Source organism: Cervus canadensis, chromosome 26 (assembly GCF_019320065.1).
Source record: "Cervus canadensis isolate Bull #8, Minnesota chromosome 26, ASM1932006v1, whole genome shotgun sequence".
Lineage (NCBI taxonomy): Eukaryota > Metazoa > Chordata > Mammalia > Artiodactyla > Cervidae > Cervus > Cervus canadensis.
In genome coordinates, this window is record NC_057411.1 from 29,720,819 (window position 1) to 29,742,839 (window position 22,021).

The 22,021-nt window shown below is 40.8% G+C and overlaps 1 protein-coding gene across 2 annotated transcripts in view; it reads left to right on the plus strand.

Annotated features, from left to right (window-relative positions):
- Positions 1 to 22,021, plus strand: part of FRAS1 (Fraser extracellular matrix complex subunit 1) — a 504,323-nt gene that overhangs the window by 210,622 nt on the left and 271,680 nt on the right. For both annotated transcript variants that reach the window (XM_043447950.1, XM_043447951.1), the window contains 7 exons: positions 9,087 to 9,170; positions 10,807 to 10,908; positions 11,417 to 11,608; positions 16,253 to 16,342; positions 18,242 to 18,277; positions 19,587 to 19,734; positions 21,482 to 21,625. In XM_043447950.1, coding sequence (XP_043303885.1) covers positions 9,087 to 9,170; positions 10,807 to 10,908; positions 11,417 to 11,608; positions 16,253 to 16,342; positions 18,242 to 18,277; positions 19,587 to 19,734; positions 21,482 to 21,625 — 796 coding nt within the window. The remainder of the gene's footprint in view (positions 1 to 9,086; positions 9,171 to 10,806; positions 10,909 to 11,416; positions 11,609 to 16,252; positions 16,343 to 18,241; positions 18,278 to 19,586; positions 19,735 to 21,481; positions 21,626 to 22,021) is intronic.

Here is a 22,021-nt window from a genome sequence, read left to right on the forward strand (position 1 = left end):
AGCTGAAACCCCAATACTTTGGCCATCTGATGCGAAGAACTGACTCATTTGAAAAGACCCTGATGCTAGGAAAGATTGAAGGCAGGAGAAGGGAACGACAAAGGATGAGATGGTTGGATGGATTCACTGACTCGATGGACATGAGTTTGAGTAAACTCCAGGAGTTGGTGATGGACAGGGAAGCCTGGCATGCTGCAGTCCTTGGGGTCACAAAGAGTTGGACATGACTGAGCGACTGAACTGAACTGATAGAGTTAGTGCCTTGGTTGGAAATGTAATCACTGTCACCATCTAACCATCACCATCCCCATATTTGGGGCATTTATTATGTGATAATCATTAATTTAAAATCTTTTTAATTTTCCTAACAACCTTATGAAGTACGAGCTATTATTATCATCCCATATTGCAGTAGACAAAACTGAGATACAAAGTTTGAATAATCTGCTCAAGGTACCACCATTAGGAAGTATCTGTGCTTCTAACCTAGGCAGCTTGACATGACAACTTAAACAGACCACACTTGACTTAGATTTTTACCCATTACACTACATCGCCTCCCCAAATGATGAGTCACATATTGTTTACGTCTAATAATAATCACAAAACAAGACTTGCTTATATCATCAATCATGATTGCAAGCATTTTATATGAGTTAACTCATTCAGTATTTAAAAAAAAAAAAGTTTATCAGAAGAAATGTATTTCCAGATCTTGAGCTCTAAAAAAATTGATTTTTAACATAAAGTGTTTTTTTTTTAATTATAAAAGAAATCTGTGTTCATTAAGGAAAGCTTGAAAAAAGCAGAAAAGGAACTGATCATCCATATTTCTACCATTCAAAAAGATCATAGTAGAATTTTTTTTTAATTCATTCCAATTTTTTGGTAGGCAAATGTGGATATATTTGCATAGTTATAATCAGATTTTTGGAGTTAGTGATTATCTCTGATAAAAGGAGTAATTCCTATGTTCAAATAAGGGGTTGTTCCCTTGGTGGGTGGTGTAAATTCACACTGAAATTGCTTGCCTTCAGCTTTTGTCCAGATGCCGCGAGAACAGAGGCCTCTTTCACATTTGTATGTAGGCTTGTCAAAATGATCTGTTCAGTCTGATGAGAGTTCTTCCTATGGCTATATTACCACTCTTTTTTAATACCACCATTTTCCCATTCCCAATATCGATTTATCTAAGTGAATTGAACTTCATCTTCAGATATTTTCTTTAAAAGGTGAAAAGTTGTTATGTCTTTCAAGCCACTGAGGTATTGGACAATTATTTCCTTTCTGCCTACACTCATGAAAGATTATTTATTGGGGTCCAAAATTTAAGGAGATTATAATCTCCTTTCCACTGAATTCTGGAATTTAGTACCGTGGAGGAGTCAGAGATGGATGGGTCTGTTTTCTATTATATCAGTTAGTTTACTCTGTTGAATTTTTGCAACGTGTTTCTTTATCTTTATAATTAAGACATTTCCCCAGGGTATTTCTAAGGGATGTGTCTTTTCACATGTTTTACCTAGTATATTGTGAAGCCCTTTCAGTCTGTATTCCAGGTGTGAAATGTTTTCTTTAGTTCTGGCCTTGATTAGTCATGTCTGTTCCAATTATGCTCAGTTCTCAGAAACACCTATGATTCTTAGACTGCTCCTCTACCACCTCCCCTCAATATTGGTCACGTTCTCCCTCATTATTTTCACTCTTGTGTCTTTGCTCTGCGTTATGGGGAGAGCTTCTTGAGTTTGTGTTTCCTGCCTCCATATTGATTTTAATTCGATGATTTCTTTAATTTTCTTTTAATTCTTCCTTCTTTCTCCTATCATTGGTTCTTCTAAGTTTTTAAAATTCCAATGCTTTCTCTTTCTGTATTGGTGTTTGTTTCTTTAATAAAGACTGCATTTTCTTCTGCCTTACTCAAGTTGCAAAATGGTTTTTAAATCTTTTATTTGAGATCCTGCAGTATGTAGGTTTCAGAAATCTGCCCTTTCTGTGAATCTTCAGAGTATTATTACTTTTTGCTTGCTCTTTAGGATTTTCCCCCAGCTTCCTTTCTTTCTATTTGCTCAGCCTTAGAGATATCTGTTCATTCGCAGTGCTTCAAAGCTGCAAAGGTGAGCAGCATGCCCTTGGCTAGTTCCCCCTTCTTGGGTTCATTGTTGTTGATCAGTCGCTAGGTGATGTCTGACTCTTTGCAACCCCATGAACTGAAGTACAGCAGGCTTCCCTGTCCTTGACAGTATCCCTGAGTTAGATCAAACTCATGTCCATTGAGTCAGTGATGCCTTCCAACCATCTCATCCTCCGTCACCCCCATCTCCTCCTGCCTTTAATCTTTCCCAGCATCGTGGTCTTTTCCAGTGAGTCAGCTCTTCACATCAGGTGGTTAACATATTGGAGTTTCACCTTCAGCATCAGTCCTTCCAATGACTATTCAGCATTGATTTCCTTTAGGATTGACTAGTTTGATCTCCTTGCAGTCCAAGGGACTCTCAAGCTCCTACTCCAGAGCATCAATTCTTTGGCGTTCAGCCTTCTTTATGGTCCAACTCTCACATCCATACATGACTACTGGAAAAACCATTCTTTGGACTATACAGACCTTTGTTGGCCAGGTGAAGTCTCTGCTTTTTAACATGCTGTCTAGGTTTGTCACAACTTTTCTTCCATGGAGCAAGTGTCTTTTAACTGTGTGGCTGCAGTCACTGTCCTCAGTGATTTTGGAGCCCAAGAAAATAAAGGTCTAAGTCCTAAGAAAGGGGTGTGTTTCCTTGACCAAGGGTCTGGCCAGTTTTAACTTAATGTTGCTCTACTGTACTGAGATCAGATCTTTTGCTATCTCCACTGCCCAATTTTCTTAAATTTTGAATTCATGAAACGTAAAACTATAGTCTCTAGTTTGCAAGAGTTCTCATCGTGTTTCTTGGTGACTATGTGCTTTACATTTGGGGTGTCCTCATCCCCATTTTTTATCACTTCCTCTACCTCCCCCAATGTACATGTTTCCCATTCATTTTGTTATCTTTCTTTTTGTTTCTTTTTTTGCATTATGGGCTCAGATTAGATGTAGAAAGGCATTGAGGGAGGTGAAAGGCTACAATGGGCACTCTGATGGCTTCAAATAGTAGTGGCCATGCACTGTGGGGATGAGCCATGTTCTGTTTGGCCCTGAGAGTCAGAGAGTTCAGAGGAAGTGATGATTCTTATTTCTATTTGGTTAATAAAGCAAAGGAAGGCCACTGAAAGTCTAATGGTCAGCGCGACTCCTCTTGGCAATAGCAGGAGGTTGTCTGTTCTCCTTTTTGATGGTACAATTTTCATCTCATTTTTATATTTTCACAGGTATCATAGGAGAATTTGTCACGAACTGTTAGCCATAATATACTATAAAGTTTATCGTAGTATTTTAAGGAATACGGTAAACCATAATTAAATACAGTTGACCCTTAAACAGCATGGCTTGAACATATGCAGATTTTTTCAATAGTAGATAGTACAATACCCCATGATCCATAGCTGGTTGAATCCATGGATGCGGAACCACAGATGCCGAAGAAATGTGGGTACCTAGGACTGACTAAAAATACATTCTGAGTTTCAGTTGCGTGATGGGTCAATTCCCCTTACCTCTATTGGTTCAAGGGTCAACTGTATATCCTTAATGGTGACCCTATCTCAAATTATAATGACATTAATCCTACATGGTTTTTTTTGACCTGATCTCCTATGGTTACTGAGGGTACCATATTAGACTTGAAGTTGGCAAATTTTTCCTGTAAAGAGCCAGAGAGTGAATGTTTTCAGCTGTGTGTGCCTTATAGTTGGAACACCTACTCAACTCTGCCATCACAGCACAGAAACATCACAGGTAATCCATCCATGAGTGTAGGTGGCTGTGTTCTAGTCAGAGCTTATGGAAATTGGTGGTGGGCTGGATTTGGTCATTTGTCTGTAGTGTGCTGGTCCCTGTATAGTCTATAGGTTTGAAAAGGCAAATCTATTAGGTGGAGGTGATGGAATTCCAGCTGAGAAAGTGTGTTAGTTGCACAGTCTTGTCTGACTCTTTGTGACCTCTAGTGGACTGTAGTCCACTAGACTCCTCTGTCCATGGGATTCTCCAGGCAAGAGTACTGGAGTGGGTTGCTGTTCCCTTCTCAAGGGCATCTTCATGACCCAGGAATCGAACCCCAGTCTCCTGCATTGCAGGCAGATTCTTTACCATCTGAGCCACCAGGGAAGCCCTCAAGCGCAAGAAAACAGTTTCAGCTGAGCTACTTAAAATCCTAAAAGATGATGCTTTAAAGTGATGCACTCCATATGTCAGCAGATTTGGAAAACTCAGCAGTGGTCGCAGGACTGGAAAAGGTCAGTTTTCATTCCAGTTCCAAAGAAGAGCAATGCTAAAGAATGTTCAAACTACCATACAATTGCACTCATTTCACATGCTAGCAAGGTAATACTAAAAATCCTTCAAGTTAGACTTCAGAAATATATGAACCGAAAACATCCAGATGTACAAGTTGTATTTAGAAAAGGCAGAAGAACCAGAGTTCAAATTATCAACATCTGTTGGAAGATAGAGAAGGCAAGGGAATTCCAGAAAAAGCATCTATTTCTGCTTCACTAACTGCACTAAAGCCTTTGACTGTTTGGAAAGCAAACTGTGGAATACCAGACAGTATTCCAGTTAAAGTGATGGGAATACCAAACCACCTTACCTGTCTCCTGAGAAACCTATATGCAGGACAAGAAACAACAGTTAAATCGTATGTGGAACAATGGACGGGTTCCAAATTAGAAACGAATACGTCAAAGTGGATACTGTAACCCTGCTTATTTAACTTATATGCAGAGTACGTCATGCCAAATGCCAGGCTGGATGAATCACAAGCTGGTAACAAGATTGCGAGGAGCAATATCAATAACCTCAGATATGCAGATGACACCAGTATCAGTAACCTCAGATATGGGAGAAAGCCAAGAGGAACTAAAGAGCCTCTTGATGAAGGTGAAAGAGGAGAGTGAAAAAGCTGGCTTAAGACTCAACTTTCAAAAAACTAAGATCATGGTGTCTGGTCCCATCACATCTTGGCAACTAGATGGGGAAAGTGTGGAGAAGGTGACAAATTTTATTTCCTTGGGCTTCAAAATCACTGTGGATGGTGACTGCAGCCATGAAATTAAGACACTTGCTCCTTGCAAGAAAAACTGCCAAACACACAGCGTATGAAAAAGCAGAGACATCACTTTGCTGACAAAGATCCATCTAGTCAAAGCTATGGTTTTCTCAGTAGTTATGTATGGATGTGAGAGTTGAACCATAACGAAGGCTGAGTGCTGAAGAACTGATTCTTTTGACCTGTGGTGTTGAAGACTCTTGAGAGTTCTTTGAAATGCAGGGAGATCAAACTTGTCAATCTTAAAGGAGATCAGTCCTGAATATTCATTGGAAGAACTGATGCTGAAGCTGAAGCTCCAACACTTTGGCCACCTGATTTGTAAGAGCCGACTCATTAGCAAAGGTTCTGATACTGGGAAAGATTGAGGGCAGGAGGAGAAAGGGACAGCAGAGGATGAGGTGGTTGGATGGCATCACCAGGAAGCCTGGCATGCTGCAGTCCATGGGATCTCAAAGAGTCAGATACCACTTAGCGACTGAACAATAACAACAATGAAGAAAAGAATGGTAGAATTCAGGCATACATTATAGCAATAAAAGTGTACTGCCAAAACGTCTTTCCCATTTCTCTGACCCACTTTGCTGACTTGCCTCTTCTGTCCTGTTTATAAAGCGCAAGTCCAAATGGGATCTAAATTTGCTATCTTGTAGTTCTGTTGTATCCTGGGATGTTTTCTCTTTAATGTCCTTCCTTCTTGTTTTATTGGTCTCTGTTTGTGAAGAAAGATTCTATGTCTATAGAAAAAATCTTTCTATTAGAAGAAAGAGTCTAATAAAATATATAATTATGCATTGCCGATAAGAATCAGAAAACTTGCTTTTCCTTGTACCAACCTCTACACCAGTAATTACTCCTCTCCTACACTTTCCAGTTGACTCTGCCACTGTCCTTGGGGTTGATTAAGATAGATTATACTGAGTCTATATTTCTGTTCAAGATTTGTGCTCATGACATTTGTCTACTGATTACTTAATATTGTATAAATTCATTGTTTACTTCCATAAAGTTACTGAAGAATGAATATGACATCAGATATAACTTTATTTTTACTTCCTTGCTGAAATTTTATTAAACTCAAGAGCTGAGGTCAAGGAATGCTCAATGATTTCAATCCATGTCCAATTTTCACATACTCTATGGAACATCAACTGTCATAATATTTTTATAGGCTTATCCAGTAATAAAAGTGACCTAATACAGAGAAGACAGTTGTCATTTTATTTCCAGTGACTCAGGTGTTTGAAATAAATCCCTAATAGAGAGTAATGCGTTAATCTAGCTGATCATATGTAATTGGGTTAAAATAACCACAGGCATGACTGGAACTTTCCATGAAAAATTAAGGTTATTTGACACCCTCCACCACCCTCACCTTTCCCCCAAGTACCCTGGCCTTATTTTCTTGCAAAGTGAATTCCATATCGATTATGATAGTGGGAGTGACAAACAGGTTCAAGGGATTAGATCTGATAGAGAGCCTGACGAACTATGGACGGAGATTCATGACATGGTAGAGGAGGCAGTGATCAAGACCATCCCCAAGGCAAAAAGGGGATGCATCAAGACCATGCAAAAAGACAAAATAGTTGTCTGAGGAGGCCTTACAAATAGCTGAGAAAAGAAGAGACGCAACAGGCAAAGGAGGAAAGGAAAGATATACCCATTTGAATGCCGAGTTCCATAGAATAGCAAGGAGAGATAAGAAGTCCTTCCTCAGTGATCAGTGAGGAAGGTCCCATCACCTCATGACAAATAGATGGGAAACAATGGAAACAGTGTCATTATTTTCTTGGGCTCCAAAGTCATTGCAGATGGTGACAGCCACCATGAAATTAAAAGACACTTGCTCTTTGGAAGAAAAGCTATGACCCACCTAGACAGCATATTAAAAAGCAGAGATATTTCTTTGCTGACAAAGGTCCATTTAGTCAAAGCTGTGGTATTTCCAGTAATCATGTATGGATGTGAGAGTTGGACTGTGAAGAAAACTGAGTGCTTAATTGATGCTTTTGAACTGTGGTGCTGCAGAAGACTCTTGAGAGTCCCTTGGATTGCAAGGAGATCCAACCAGTCCATCATAAAGGAAATCAGTCCTGAATATTCATTGGAAGGACTGATGCTGAAGCTGAAACTCCAATACTTTGGCCATGATGTGAAGAACTGACTTATTGGAAAAGACCCTGATGCTGGGAAAGATTGAAGGTGGGAGAAGGGGACGACAGAGGATGAGATGGTTGGATGGCATCACCAACTCAATGGACATGAGTCTGAGTAAACTCCAGGAGTTGGTGATGGACAGGGAAGCCTGGAGTGCTGCAGTCCATGGGGTCGCAGAGTTGTACACGACGGAGTGACTGAACTGAACTGAATGATTATGCAATCTCATTTTCTGCTTTTTGTGAGAGGAAGTCAGATAACTGTCCAGGAGGTATCTTCTGTATAAATTCTACCGCTTCTTAGTAATGGAAACTTGATTTATTCTAATCTTCCTTCCCTTGGCTTTAATTTGCCTTCCTTTCTGCCATTTTAAAGGCGATAGTATGTCAAAATTAGAAGCTGATTGTTTGCGTTAATGAGGAGACCGTTGTTGTGAAAATTCTTTTTAGGGCAGCAGAGACAAAGGGTCTGATATTCTGGGGGTGGGGTTGGTAGAATTGAGACTGTAGGTATAAGGATGTGGGGTGTCCTTTGGGCGTTTAATGTTTATCACCCATATTTCTCTGCACTGCCATATTCCTATTAATAGATGTCTCAGGGCATGATTGATTTTTTTCATGTTAAAGTGAATAAAGTAAAAGTGTTAGTCACTCATTTGTATCTGACTCTTTGGGACCCCCTTGATTGGCTCCTCTGTCCAAGAAATTCTCTAGGCAAGAGTATTGGAGTGGATAGCCATTCCCTTCTCCAGGGATCTTCCCGACCCAAGGATCAAACCTGGGTCTCCTACATTGCAGGCAGATTCTTTACCATCTGAGCCACCAAGATACTTAAGGGCATGATTGATTTTTTTCATATTAAGGACCTCCCTAATGCATATAGTTGAATGTGTGGATTCACGTAAAGATCCAGAAGAATAGTGAGATAGTTTATCAAGTGAGGGATCCCATCACTTTGTTATTAGTGCTAACTCAGTAGGAGTGTAAATGTTCTGAAGTGTTGAAATGGCTGGTATTCTGAAGTCCTCTCTGCCAACTATTTACCATTACCGGTAACCTTGGGCAAGATGTCTCAGTGACCTTGGGCAAGTTCCACAACCTTTCTGGTTTTCACTTTGCTTGTTTTAAAAGGGCAATAAGAGTCCCTACTTCACAGGTTCACATAAAGTACCTAGAACTGTACCTGTCAAACAAAACCTACCCTTCTTTTTATTATTTTTATTATTTAAAGTTGGGATATAGTTGCTTTATAGTGTTGTGCTGGTTTCTGCTGCTCAGCGAAGTAAATCAGCTAAATATGTATATACATATGTATATATGTATATTCCCTCTGTCTTGGACCTCCCCCCATCCCACCCATCTAGGTCTCTACTGGACATAAACCCTGAGAAAGTATAATTCAAAAAGACACATGCACCTCAATATTCACTGCAGCACTGTTTACAATAGCCAGGACTTGGAAGCAACCTAGATGTCCAAGGAAGTACTATTCTTATTGCTATTAGCTGTGCTTTTATTTGTTCTTAGAAGTAGCTGAGAGTTGAGGAATGTGCAAACTTCTCAAGTTACACTGCCCTGAGAAGTGCTAATTCTTATCAAAGTGCCAGGTGACTAATAAATACTAAAGGAGAGGAAATTGCTATTTCTGGCTGCTTTGAGGCACGTGTTTGAGTTGGCCGTGAGTGAAGTTTTCCTACTGTTGTGGATTTTGTTAATATCGCCTTCTGATGGACTTCTTCTGGGGTGTTAGGATGAAACTATAGTCCGCGTCCCTGGAAAATGCTGTCCACAGTGCTCTTCGCGGTCCTGCTCTGCTGCCGGCCACGTGTACGAGGTAAGCTTTGATGTGCCCGTCGTAGGTGCAGTGACACTCGTTCTTACACGCCCGCTGCCTTGCTAACCATCATTCCGCCCCCAACCTCATCTGACTCTGTGCCAGCATTAGTAACTCAGTACATAAACGGCTTATTTCTTCTCTTCATGGAAAGCCTTTCTGAAAAAATTAAATTGGAGAGGATTAGAAATATAAAAGAATGTGCTGGCAAGCAGCACCTGGTTCGTGAACCGTGGTGAACTTTCTGTTGACACCTCTTGAAGGGAAAAAGGAGTACCACTGGTTACTGTCAGTGGACGCTTAACCTGGAGGCTCTGGGAACTTCTGTCTGGTTTGGACGTTATGCGCTGATATTCAAAGACAGTGTCTCCTGACTTACAGTGAGGTTGGGAGCAATGCGGGGTGGGAGGAGAGAGAGGGGAAGGGCAAGGCTCTTGTTGGTGGTGGTGGAGCCTGCAAGCTTGAAGGTACTATTGGGACAGTGTAGGTCAGCACCCAGCACAGAGCAGGCACCAAATGAAAGTGTGTTCAACAGATCAAATGAATGAATGTTCTGTCTTGGGAGTGCCCAGCTGAACCAAAAGAAGGTCACATTATTCTAAAGCAAAGAATATATCAAAAATAAACCCAACTACTTCCCTTGCTTACCAGTCATTCTGAGGAAAAGTAAATAGAAATTGTGATTTTTGATTCTCAGCAGAGAATCTGAAAGAGTATTAGGAGATGCATGACATAAATTCTAGATGGGTCCCTTGAAGTCTAGATGAAAAGAGCTCATGGGGAAATGATTTTTCTATATACTAGATCTTTGCTGTCCAATACAGTAGACACATATGTGCTAGATTATTTCCTCCTGGAAGGAAGAGCCTCTATATCTGTTATGGTGTTTCTGGCTGCCAGCAACAGAAATGCTCCTCTAAAAGTGGTTAAGATGAAACATTTATGACCTCACATAGCTAGAAGCCCAGCGGTGGGGAAGGCTCAGGGTTAGTTAGGTCTCCATGATGTTGTCTTTGGATCCTTGCACTCTCCCATCCTCAGCATGTTGGCATTTGCTTTCTGGCTTGTCCCCTCATGTTCCAGCCACTGTGTCTTCCACAGCTTCAGGCAGCTCGTCCTCACCCACTCATTACTTAAGCCTGATGGAAGAAAGGGGTGGGCTTTTCTTCTTTTATGGGGTAAGGAGAGTCCTTTCCTCAACCTCTAGCACTCTTCCCCTGGGGTCCCCTTACTGGGGGACAAAGTCTGTGGGCTGACTACAAGGGAAGCTGGAAAAGTGAGTGTGTGGCCATGAGAACTGGGTCTCCCAGCAAAGACGAACTAAAGAATAGCCATCAATTAGCCAACAACACTGACTTCCTATGAGGCTCAGTGTTCCCAGGCCTCTGTGTACCTAGGCAGGCCCTCAAGGCATCTGCAGAATGAATCTAGTTGAATAAGAATGAATCCAAAGTTCTCTTTGGACATCTCCTGACTTTTTCTTAGAGCCTCTTGCTGTGTGAATGTTATCATTTCTCAGGAGTACATTCAGTGTGACTCAATTAAAAACTAATAACATGTTGTGTGTCTTATGTGCCTCGTGTTTCTGTTTGATACATGTGACATGTGATTTTCCACTTTTTCCCCCTTTCTTCAGCATGGAGAGCAGTGGCGTGAAAATGCCTGCACCACATGTACATGTGACCAGGGTGAGGTCAGATGTCACAAACAGCCCTGCCCTCCATTAAGATGCGAAAAGGTATTTGGGAGTGTGCAGCTTAATTCTCCAACCTTTATCAAGGTCATTTTCAAAATGCGTTTCTTGGTCCAGTGTGTCCCTTGAGGGAAGAGAAAGTGCTATGATGCTCAGATTATGAGATAGAGGTAGGAAGCACCTGCCTCCCAGGAAGGAGGTGGGGGTGGAGGGGAATCTGCCTCCATTTGGGGAGGTGGGGGAAGGGAGAGTGAAAGTGTTACTTGCTCAGTCCATGTCCGACTCTTTGTGACCCCATGAACTGTAACCCATAAGGCTCCTCTGTCCATGGGATTCTCCAGGCAAGAATACTGGAGTGGGTTGCCATTTCCTTCTCCAGGGGATCTTCCCGACTCAGGGATCAAACCCACATCTCCTGCATTGCAGGCAGATTCTTTCCCCTTTGAGCCACCAGGAAACGGTGTACAAACTTGGTGTTTTATGTCCTTTTGCTCCGATGCTTTGGTGCCCTCCTGACCACTGCCCTTCTCCTTCCTTCTCTCTGCTTCCTCAGGGTCAGAGACAGGCTCGGCGTCAGGGGCAATGCTGTGAGGACTGTGTGTCTCCTGCTGGAAGCTGCTCGCACCAAGGGCTTGTGCGATACCAGGATGAAATCTGGAAAGGCTCGGCCTGTGAGTTCTGCACATGTGACCGTGGCCAAGTGACCTGCCAGACTGCAGAGTGTGCCAAAGTGGAGTGTGCCTGGGTAAGGAGTGAAGGCATCTCTGTTTGGACTTGAAACCCTCTCTCCAGCAGGATCAGTGGTCCCCCACCTGTTCCCTCCTGTCCCTTCCCAGCAGAGGGGACAGCCAGGTTTGATGGCTCAATTTCAAGTTGTCTTCTAGCACGGAGATTCTGTAGTGTAAATGTTACTTTCTGTTCAGATTGGCTTGGAACAGTTAGCCTGGAGCTATTAGCTCTCGGTGCAGCTGGTTAGATGGGAAGCCCTGAGCCAGAGACATGGACACAGAAAGGGATGACGTGGGACAGGAGCCTAACAGTCAGCGCAGCTGGGCCTCGTCACTGGTGGCTGTCCAGCTCAGTCTGGTCTGAAGCAGAGTCCGCAGGTGCTCTGGGGGTCTGGCTTCTGTCACAGGCCCCACTGGCAGCTTTTAGTGGCGAGCCAGCATCTGGAGGCTCTTCCTGTGAATCAGGAAAGAAAATGAAATGTATTTGTGTCTTTGTTTTAAAGAGGCACAGAGGGAGACCCCATAAATAATTAACTCTGTTGACCTCCGCAGACTTGTGCTGTCTGCAGAATTTCTAGAATCTTTTAACAAAGTAGCCTCTGTTCGGACTGTAGATATATATGGTGGGGAAATTGCCTTTTTTTGTTTTCCCTTTGAACTCAGTTTTGACCCGCTGCAAAACAAATTGCTTTCAAAGCTGTCTCCCTCTCCCTGGCCGCTCCCATCCGCCCCACCAGTTTCCCGCGGGGTTGTGAACTTGAGTGGATGAGGGGAGCTGGGAAGATCTGAAGCACGGGGTGTCTGTGAAGGCATTTTTTCTTTCTTGTTCTCCCCCACGTCTCAACTCCTCTTGACATGGCTCCTGGGGAGGAACAGCCTATCAAACAGGGCTGTCAGTGACAGAGTTCTTTTTTCATGTTGCCTCCTACTTCTGGGTCTCAGCAGAGCTGAGACACATTTAGGTAAAGAGGGCCTTGCCTTTCGCAGATTTATTTCCCTCTACATGCCTTTTCATTTCTCTTCTTTATGTCAGGGGAATCAGATTGGTTGGATGAAGATGAGAAAAACCCTGGTCAGGGCCCTCTTCTGTTTCCCTCTCTCTCTCTCTCTGGGGCCAAGACTGGGCTTCCTGGCCTTGGCAGTCTGCCCAGAGGATGCTGGGTTATTTCCAAGGTTTTAATTTGTCTGATATCCCAGGGTTTGTGGAAAATCTGGGAGAGGTGATCCTGGTAGGGTGGGTCCCTTAACCACCTAGTTTCAGTCAGGTGTATACCAAGAGTCTCACTCATAGGAAATAATTTTACCCCTCACCCCCAGTGTTAAAGCATTTGCGAGTACCTGCCAGTCTTCCATGGCCCCTGCCGTGGTAGCTAGCATAAGCCAGGTCCTCTCCTCTGTTTTTAGGGAAGTGGGGAGCAGCTGATGAAGCCAGTGAAATGCGTCTCAGTGTTCCACAGGTCACCCCATAGCACCCCCCTCTCATTCTCCGCCCACGCCCACTCGTCTTCTCTTTTATGAATTGAGTTCTAATGCCTTTAGCCTATTTCTCCAGATCTTTAATCAGTTAGCACATATTGTTTTAAGACCCTGGATTCTACACTGAATGTACTACCAGATGGGAAATTTTAACCAACACTAAACCATACAAAAAATATCCCTCAGCCTTCTTTCTGGGCCGTACTTCCGTAAATAGCTACGCTTAATGACCTTGTGTGAAAGTCACTTAAGTGTCTGTCCTGGTGGCTCAGATGGTAAAGAATCTGCCTGCAATGCAGGAGATGTGGGTTCGATCCCTGGGTCAGGAAGATCCCCTGGAAAAGGGAATGGCAACCCTCTCCAGTATTCTTGCCTGGAGAATTTGATAGAGGTGCCTGGCGGGCTAGAGTCCATGCGATGGCAAAGAATTGGACACGACTGAGTGACTAACACTTTCACTTTCTCAATGACCTTGTGAAAGCCTGGGATACTCACTTCTTAACTTCTGTGTAGCTTGGAGATAGCAAGATGAATAAGATACATTTTAATCTCAAGAGTTCCCAGGCTTTTCGAGGGAAGTCGGATACATACATAGGAATTATAATATGCAATGACACCAATTATTAGGAATTAACATGAATAAAATGCGTTAGGAGCACCTGGAGAAAATGATGACATTTGCCAAGGGGAGCAGTAAAAGTACACTATTGGTATTTTTACTCAATTCTACCCCAATTTCTGCCTATTCTAAAATATATCAAGGTCATTTGATTTCTAATCTTCATACCAAAGGTAGAAGAAGTCTGTATTTATGTCCACAAAGGTGCAGAAAAGTAAACTTCTAGAGAAAGAGGCAAAATTGTGCAGCATCACCATTGTAATAATTATTGCATTATTATCAACAGCAATGTTATGATAGCATTGAAATAACAAACAGTTTTTCTTTGTTGATAAAGGAGCAAGTGGCATGACCTTTATCATTGATGTATAAAACCAAATCCCTAGACATTGAAATGTAAGTAAATCAGCAGTAGAATAGCATGACAGGATGATTTCCATGTTTCTATATTTAGTATTATCTTTGAGCATGAATTCAAATGATGAAGTCAATTTGCCATTTTTTTTTAAAAAAAGACCTCACTCAACATTCATATATGAGAGATAAAATGGTAAGGGAATCAAAGTTTCTAGCAAAAGACATGGAAGAAGGTAGTCATGCTGTAAATGTGAGGTGCTTTTCCCTTCTCCAGTGGAGGAAAATTCCCTCAAAAAAATGTTTTCTCTTCCAGTGGGCAGGTTGGTGGAATGACAAAGTCTCTATCTGGTGGATGGATGCTGGTGTGATTCAGTGGTGAGGGGTTAGCAGATTCCATCTGGCCTATGCAGCAGAATCCTGTTAAAAAGAAGAGTTAGTTTTGTTTCACAAAGCAATTTTTCTCAAAGCCAAAGTCTGATGCTAATTGGAGCAAGCTCCTCATCGCAGTGAACTGATGCAGTTTGGGGCATCCAGATGTCTATAAATAGCAAATCTATTTAGAACTTCCTGCCTCACCGAAACTGCATCCTCACTCCCCAGGAGCAGGGCTAGTGGTTATTTTCAGGAGCTTTTGAAGACTCAGAAAAGCTACCTTCTTTGCCTTAGTGGAGTGATGCAGGATCCATTTTCAGTTTTGTCTGTCTGTATTGTAGTAGGCACTCAAGAATGTCTCATGCATTTCAACTTTAATAGAAGTACGCGTACTCTGTCTTGTTTCAAAACATTGTTTTAAGTGACTTAGATTACACGTTTATAAACCCCTTTATATGCTTGGAAAGCAAATTTCTCTGGGTTTGTGGGTTAGACCTTCACTACCAGCTGAGTTGTCACGTTTCTGCAAAACAATTTATATGTAAATACGTCTGCTCCCTGTAGCACCCTCTGACTGGCATGAAATTTTGAGGGATAGTGATCTATCTAACCCCCTCCTTTTCGAAATAACTTTTTCGATATTATAAAAATTATGGTCGTTCATATATTTTTGGATTTCTTTTAAAAGTGATAGTTCCATTAAAATAATACATATTCACTTAGAAAATTGAAGGCTCAAGAGAAGTAGAAAATAGACTTTAAAATCCATTCATAATGCTGCAATTGAAAGACAACCAATGCTTTTCTTTCATATTTTTCTTTAGTACACAGTGTTTTTAAACATAAAATACTGTGATTATTCTGTTTATGCAATTTTACATTATTCAGTTTTTACCTAACATGGTTTTTACACTTCAAATGTAATATAGATCACAAATTAAATAATGTCTTCATGTAAAGAAGCATCATCATTTTTTAAAAAGTAGATACACCTTTAGAAAGTGGGAAGTGTTTTAAAGAATACTCTTTAGCCTACAGATATTAGATGTTACTATATTCATATGAAAAGTTGTAAACAAAGCTTGTCTTTTCAATAGCAGATTTCCTGGGAGGTAGGACTTATGTTTAATGAAATTATGTTTTCTAAGTTATAGAATTCAGAATTATTTTTATAGTAAGCATTTATTATTTTATAATAAAAATTTTGAAATGATTGATTTTGATAAGTTAAAAGTGATAAAATGATGACTTTGAAAATTTAATATCTGCCTTTCTAGTATGGCATTTCTTTCCTTCCTCTTGTAATTTTTTAAATAGTGATTATGTGAATTGGATAACAGTTTCAGAATATTGAGTAGAAATTAGTTTTCTGCTGTTTAATTTATGCCTGAGACTTCATCTGTGCATATAGGGATGTGCCTGAGTTTGTATTCAAGGGAAAATGTTGGTGTGATTTGAGCACTGTTAATGAAATCAAATCACAAGTTCAAGCCTTGAACATAAATTTAAGGTCCTTTTCTGAAACTCATAACTTTCCATGACTACAAGATTACTTGTGGCCTTTCTTCTTCATGAGAGTTCCTGGTCATGGGTAGGAAATCATACACAAAGATCATGAGAACTGGAAAGAAAAAAACACTTGGAGGAAGGGATGAGCTGTATTGACTAGGCTTTTCATAGGGTTATAGCACAGGGGAGATTCAATAAGCCATGAGTCAAAGCAGATGGGTGTGTTATGGCTTTTCATTCTACTCAGAGAATTCAGCCACTTTGCGATTTAGTGCCGCTACCTGGAGATGTTAATTTGGTGTGTACTTCTACAACCTTTATTCTGCAGGGTGAAGAATTAATTCACTTAGAGGGAAAATGCTGTCCTGAATGCATTTCAAGGAATGGTTATTGTGTTTACGAAGAAAATGCAGAATTTGTGAGTATCAGGCTAATAACTGAAGACTAATAAAAATGAATCTTTGGAAATTAGTTTAATAAGGGGGCATTACCTTCTCATTCATTTTACCCATTCACTTGTTTAACAGACGTGATTGCACAACTGTTGTGCCAGGTACTGGAGATACTGAAGCCCACCCAGCAGGCAGAATCCCTGCTCTCAAGGAGCTTTTGTTTCACGGTGGGCAGATAGACGACAAACACATGTGTTGGGTGGTGACGGGCACCACTTTGAAAATAAAACAGCTGGGTAGTAACTGAGGGGAGAGAAGCATCTTTTACATTGGGAGATGGGGCAGTCCTCTCATGAAAAGAAATTTGAGCAAAACCTGAAAGAAGATGCTGAGGGAGTGAGCCGGGGATGTGGTGGAGGGGGATACATACCAGAAAGAGGAATCAGCAAAGGAAGGAACAGTGAAGAAGTGTGCTTGGCAGGCCCAGGAAACAGCAAGAAAGTGAGCTTGGCTGGAACCAAGGGAATGAGGGAGAAAGGCTCTGAGATGAGGTGCAGGAGGAGCCTGGACCCCGGTTTCACCCGGACCCAGACGGGAGCTGCTGGACAGTCTTGAGCAGAGCAGGGCTGTGAGAGGCTTACTTGTGAGAGAGTCACATTGGCCACCATATGGGCAAGTGACAAAGGTGGTTTGGTTAGAAGGTTTTTGCAGTAGTCTGGAGGAAAGTGGTGGTGGTTTGGTCTAGGGAGGCAGTGATATAAAGTGATCAGTCTCTAGGTTTATTCTGCAGGTAGAGCGGAAAGGATTTTGATGTGTTGGATGTAGAGCAAAACTCTATTAGTTAAGGTTTTATTTATCCCTAAATCTGTACTTTTTTTTTCTTCTATACCCCCGGGGAAACATATTTATCTTAATCTCTTCAAATTTGCTCTATCTTTATAGCTCTTATTTTCCACGTGGGGTTCTTGGAATGTTGATAAATTCAATGTGTTCTTAAAAGCACAGTCTGTTAATCATAGATACAACTGCTTCACTGACCATTCAAAGTGGGATTATCAGTATTAGGATTAGGTGCTTTGACTGGTAAACTGATTCCTACACCCTTTTCTCTTGTGATCTGGGTGAATTGCACCTGTCAACTTGCCAGTGTTTTGTATAAGCTGGGGATGCTGTGTTGTGTAGGGTTAAAACATGAGAGCTCTAAATTCAAACCCTTACTTTGTTGCATACTGACAATGACCTTGGGAAAGTTAACTTAATCCTCAGCTATAGAGATAAAAATAGTACTTATCTCATGGGTCTATTGAGATGATACATATAAAGTTAGAACAATTTGGGCATATGAAGAAGCTTAAGATTATTATTATTATCATCATGCTGTTGGCATTGTTTGCTTCATATTGATACTTCATAATTTAGTCACCTTTGTTTCCTAAGAATTTAGGAGATTAAAGGTTCCCTATAAATATTGAAGTTGTGTTTTCTCTCTTTATCACAGTATTAATTTTCCTCTCCATTTCTGGAGGTAAATTAAGCCCAGTAGAATTCAATAAAAGCAAGTTGTTTTAAATAAGCACAAATTCCCATGATGCTGCAGTACCATAGGAGTTTCAAGAATTTGCTCTTACAAGCTTAGGTCTCTTGCCTGCAAAGTCCTTGGTATTGAGGGGAATTGAAGCCAAATACTTCAGCACAAAGTGAGAATAAGAATTCAAAAATATTTCCTAGGCATATTGTCTTCACCTCATATTGGTATGCTTTTCTTGTTTTTGATACATATTTTATTTCTGTTCATAAACAGTGACTGAAGTTGCTTGTTACTTGGGGAAAAATGGATATTTCCTATTAAAAAAATGACTAGCTCAGCCTAATGGTGTTTTTAGTAGTATAAAAATAAATATATTTCTGTTTTGTTTTGTTCCTAGATGTCCTCAAATGCAAGTAAAGTTAAACATATTCCAGTAAGTATAAATTTTTAGATTGTAGATAAATATGTAGAAAATTATTTTAAGCAGTGATCTACATAAACTGTCCTGGGAAACCTTAATGCTCAGTATTTTTGATAGTCATATTTGATGGCACTATGGTCTGGGATTAAGAATTGTAATGATAACAAAGACTGATTCACTGAACTTTTGCTAAATACTGTCAACATTAATTGTTCAGAATGCTTAACATCAACTGACTTAATAAACATTTTATCAAAACTTTATTTTAAAGTATGCCCTTTTATTCTCTTTAACAATGCCTCCTTCATGTCCCTAAACATTCTGGTAGGAACTTTTGTCTCTTTTCTATCTCCAGGGTGAATAGCACAGTGAGCAGAAAGGAATTGCTCTTTATAATTCACTTTGGACGCTCTGTCAAAGCACTAATGTTTATTATCATCATTTGCTTGGCTGAAAAGAATATTTAGTGTGAGAAAGCCCATGGCACATCCACGGCCCACTAAATGTGGGTATGCGAGAGCTGTCACTGTAAGAATACATGACCTTACTGTTGCTTTTGCTGTAGTAACAATAAGGAAATTCAGCATTTTAACCTGTTTCCTGCTGTTGTTATAAAGACTGTATTTAATGTACCTGCTACATTAAATATGTACACCAGGTACATAGTAATCCCTTCTGGTTTTGTTTTTTTTTTTTTTGCTGAGATAGGTTGAGAAACAAGTGTTATATGCTTCTTGCATATTCTGGAAGCCCCAGAATGCTTTCACATTTTATCTTTCTGCCTGGGTTCTACTTTAAAATAAATCAATTATGAACAAAGGAGGAGAGACACTATCCTTTTAAATTTATAACTCTTGTTGTTGTCCAGTCACTAAATTATGTCTGACTCTTTGCAACCCCATGGACTGTAGTACACCAGGCTCCTCTGGCTTCCATTGTCTCCCAGAGTTTGCTCAAATTCATGTTAACTGAGTCAGTGATGGTGTCTAACTATCTCATCCTCTGCTATCCCCTTCTCCTTTGGCCTTCAATCTCTCCCAGCATCAAGGTCTTTTCCAAGAAGTTGGCTCTTCCCATCAAATGGCCAAAGGACTGGAGCTTCATTTTCAGCATCAGTCCTTGCAATGAGTATTCAGGGTTGATTTCCTTTAGGATGGACTGAACTTTTCTACTGATGTCCTGTTCCAGAGTTAGGTTTGACATGGGACTAATCAGGACCCTTCACTTTGACCCTTATGGAAATCATGCGTTCTCTACCAGCCAACTGGCTTCTGAATCTCTGCACTCTGATAACAACGTCCTTCTTTGCTGTCTCCTGCAGGAGGGGGAGAAGTGGGAGGATGGCCCTTGCAAGGTGTGTGAGTGCCGGGGGGCTCAGGTAACTTGCTACGAGCCCTCCTGTCCTCCCTGCCCGGCGGCCACACTAGCCCAAGTGGTGGAGGGACAGTGCTGTCCCGATTGCACATCAGGTGGGTCCATGACCAATTTCTGTCTGCTGAGCTGTTCTTACTGCCACACAATTCAGAGAGATCTCCTCTCCTCCCGCCCCTTGCTTATTTTTCTCTATGCATTCACTCGGTTTGTTTGTTTGTTTCTTCTTAATTTTTTCTAACAAATGATGCTAATTAATCTTGGCCCATGCGTTTGCCAAACTCAGCTGATTATGTGTGTGTGACCTCGCATAAGTCATTGGTCCTCTCTGAATCTTCATGTTCTTGTTGATAAAACGGCCTTATCTTCCTTGCAAAATTATTGTGAAAATCAAATACAATAATGTTCAAGAACTTGTAAAGGCAAATATGGTTACTAGGACTGCTTCGTTGTCAAAGATCAAAGAAAAATTGTTGCATGTTTGTTATGGATGTTCATTTCTTTAAGATGAACTATTAAACAGATGGTTCCTTTTGGAGTTCTCAAATGGGTTTTTGAAGATGAAGGATCCATTAATTTCTTCCAAAAGAAAATTTTATCTACTTGTTCTGCAACTCTGCCTTCAAATCACCTGGGGTTGAATTAGTTCCAGTTAATAATTGTTGGCAAGCCCTAGAGTTGCTCTGGCTGAGTAGTAATTTGCCTGAGAGCTCAGTCTGCCTTGGAGAAGTGGCATTTTCTTGCACTCATGTTTCATAATTAATTGTTTTCATCTGCAATTTTTCATATTGGCAGTTGCACTTGTGGCACTCAACATATTTTGGCTAATCGGTGTTTCCATGAAGAGTTTATCATGGGAAAAGCATGGCAATGTCAGGGTTTCATTACTTTACCCTCACCAAAGTGATTCTTTGGGCTTTCCAAAACAAATATGTAGCGTATTATAATTTCCCAAACCTTGAAAATCAGGTCCTTGACAACTGTGAAACCGAACAGTAGTCCTGTGCTGACAATTTACCATCAAGTTCAGTGATGATCCCAGTGACTGGTAATGAGGTTTGAAATCTTGGAGAAAAAAGAAGAAAAAAATAGCTGTATTTTTTTTAGGAATATAATAACTTTTTCAGTAGTGTAGGTTTTATGTTTTAACCTTTATGCATATCAAAGGTTAGGAAAAACTTCTAGGAAATTATAAATCACCGAATCTGTTTAAATCATCTATCATGGAACTAGTCATTCCCATTTCTAGAGGTATTCTAGGAGACAGAAGCATGAAAAGGCCTAGTTTGGTAATGTTTTTAATGTTTTCACTTTGGGGACACAGTGATTGTATTTCAAACAAGGAGCAATTCCTTGAAATCTTACATTGAAATCAATTTTGCTATTTGGAGTCCTTTTTCATCCCCAGAGTTTTCTCCATATTTTTTTTACAGATCCTCTACAGCCCTTTTCATGCATAAAACCTATACTGTTGAAAAATAGTTATTATTTTCTAAAAAAAGCAATACAGCCACTTTTTTCTTCTTTTTTCTCCAAGATTTCAAACCTCATCACCAGTCATCGGGATCATCACTGAACTTGGTGGTAAATTGTCAGCAAAGGGCTAGTTTGGTATTGTTTTTAATGTCTTCATTTTGGGGACATAGTGTTTTTCAGTCAAGGAGCAATTCCTTGAAATCTTGCATTGAAATGAGTTTTGCTATTTGGAGTCCTTTCTCATACATACCCAGAGTTTTCTCGATATACGACGCAGATCCATATACCCCATAGACCCCTTATTAGAAGGAGGTAAGAGGAATCATATGGTCTTTACTGAGTTCTCCTCTTCTTTGTCCTTGATCGTAGTTCGTTGCCACCCAGACTGCTTGACGTGCTCTCAGTCTCCAGATCACTGTGACCTCTGTCAGGATCCCACCAAGTTGCTGAGGAATGGACAGTGTGTGCACAGCTGTGGTCTGGGGTTTTACCAAGCTGGTTCTTTCTGTTTAGGTAAGGCTCCAGGCAGACCACCCAGGGAGGGACTGAGGCTCACTGGTGTCCTGGGTGGGGTCATGGTGCAGGAAACTCACAACTTCCAAACACCATGAGAAGGGGGTAATGTCATCTGTAGGCTACTTGACCTCTCTACACCCATCTCACATTTGATGGGTGTTTCCACTCTTACCGGGAGGTATTAATAGACGATGGGGCAGTCAGATGTTTACTAGGTAGTCATGGCTGGATTTCTCGCTTTCAAGGGTAGTCATCAGTTAATCCAAGATAGAACTTCAGAGGTAACATGACCTTCGAGATCACTTACTAGAACTTTATTGTTTTGCTAATGGGGACTCTGTGGACCAGAGAATGAGCTGGCTTGCTTAATATCACACAGATAATTGATAACAG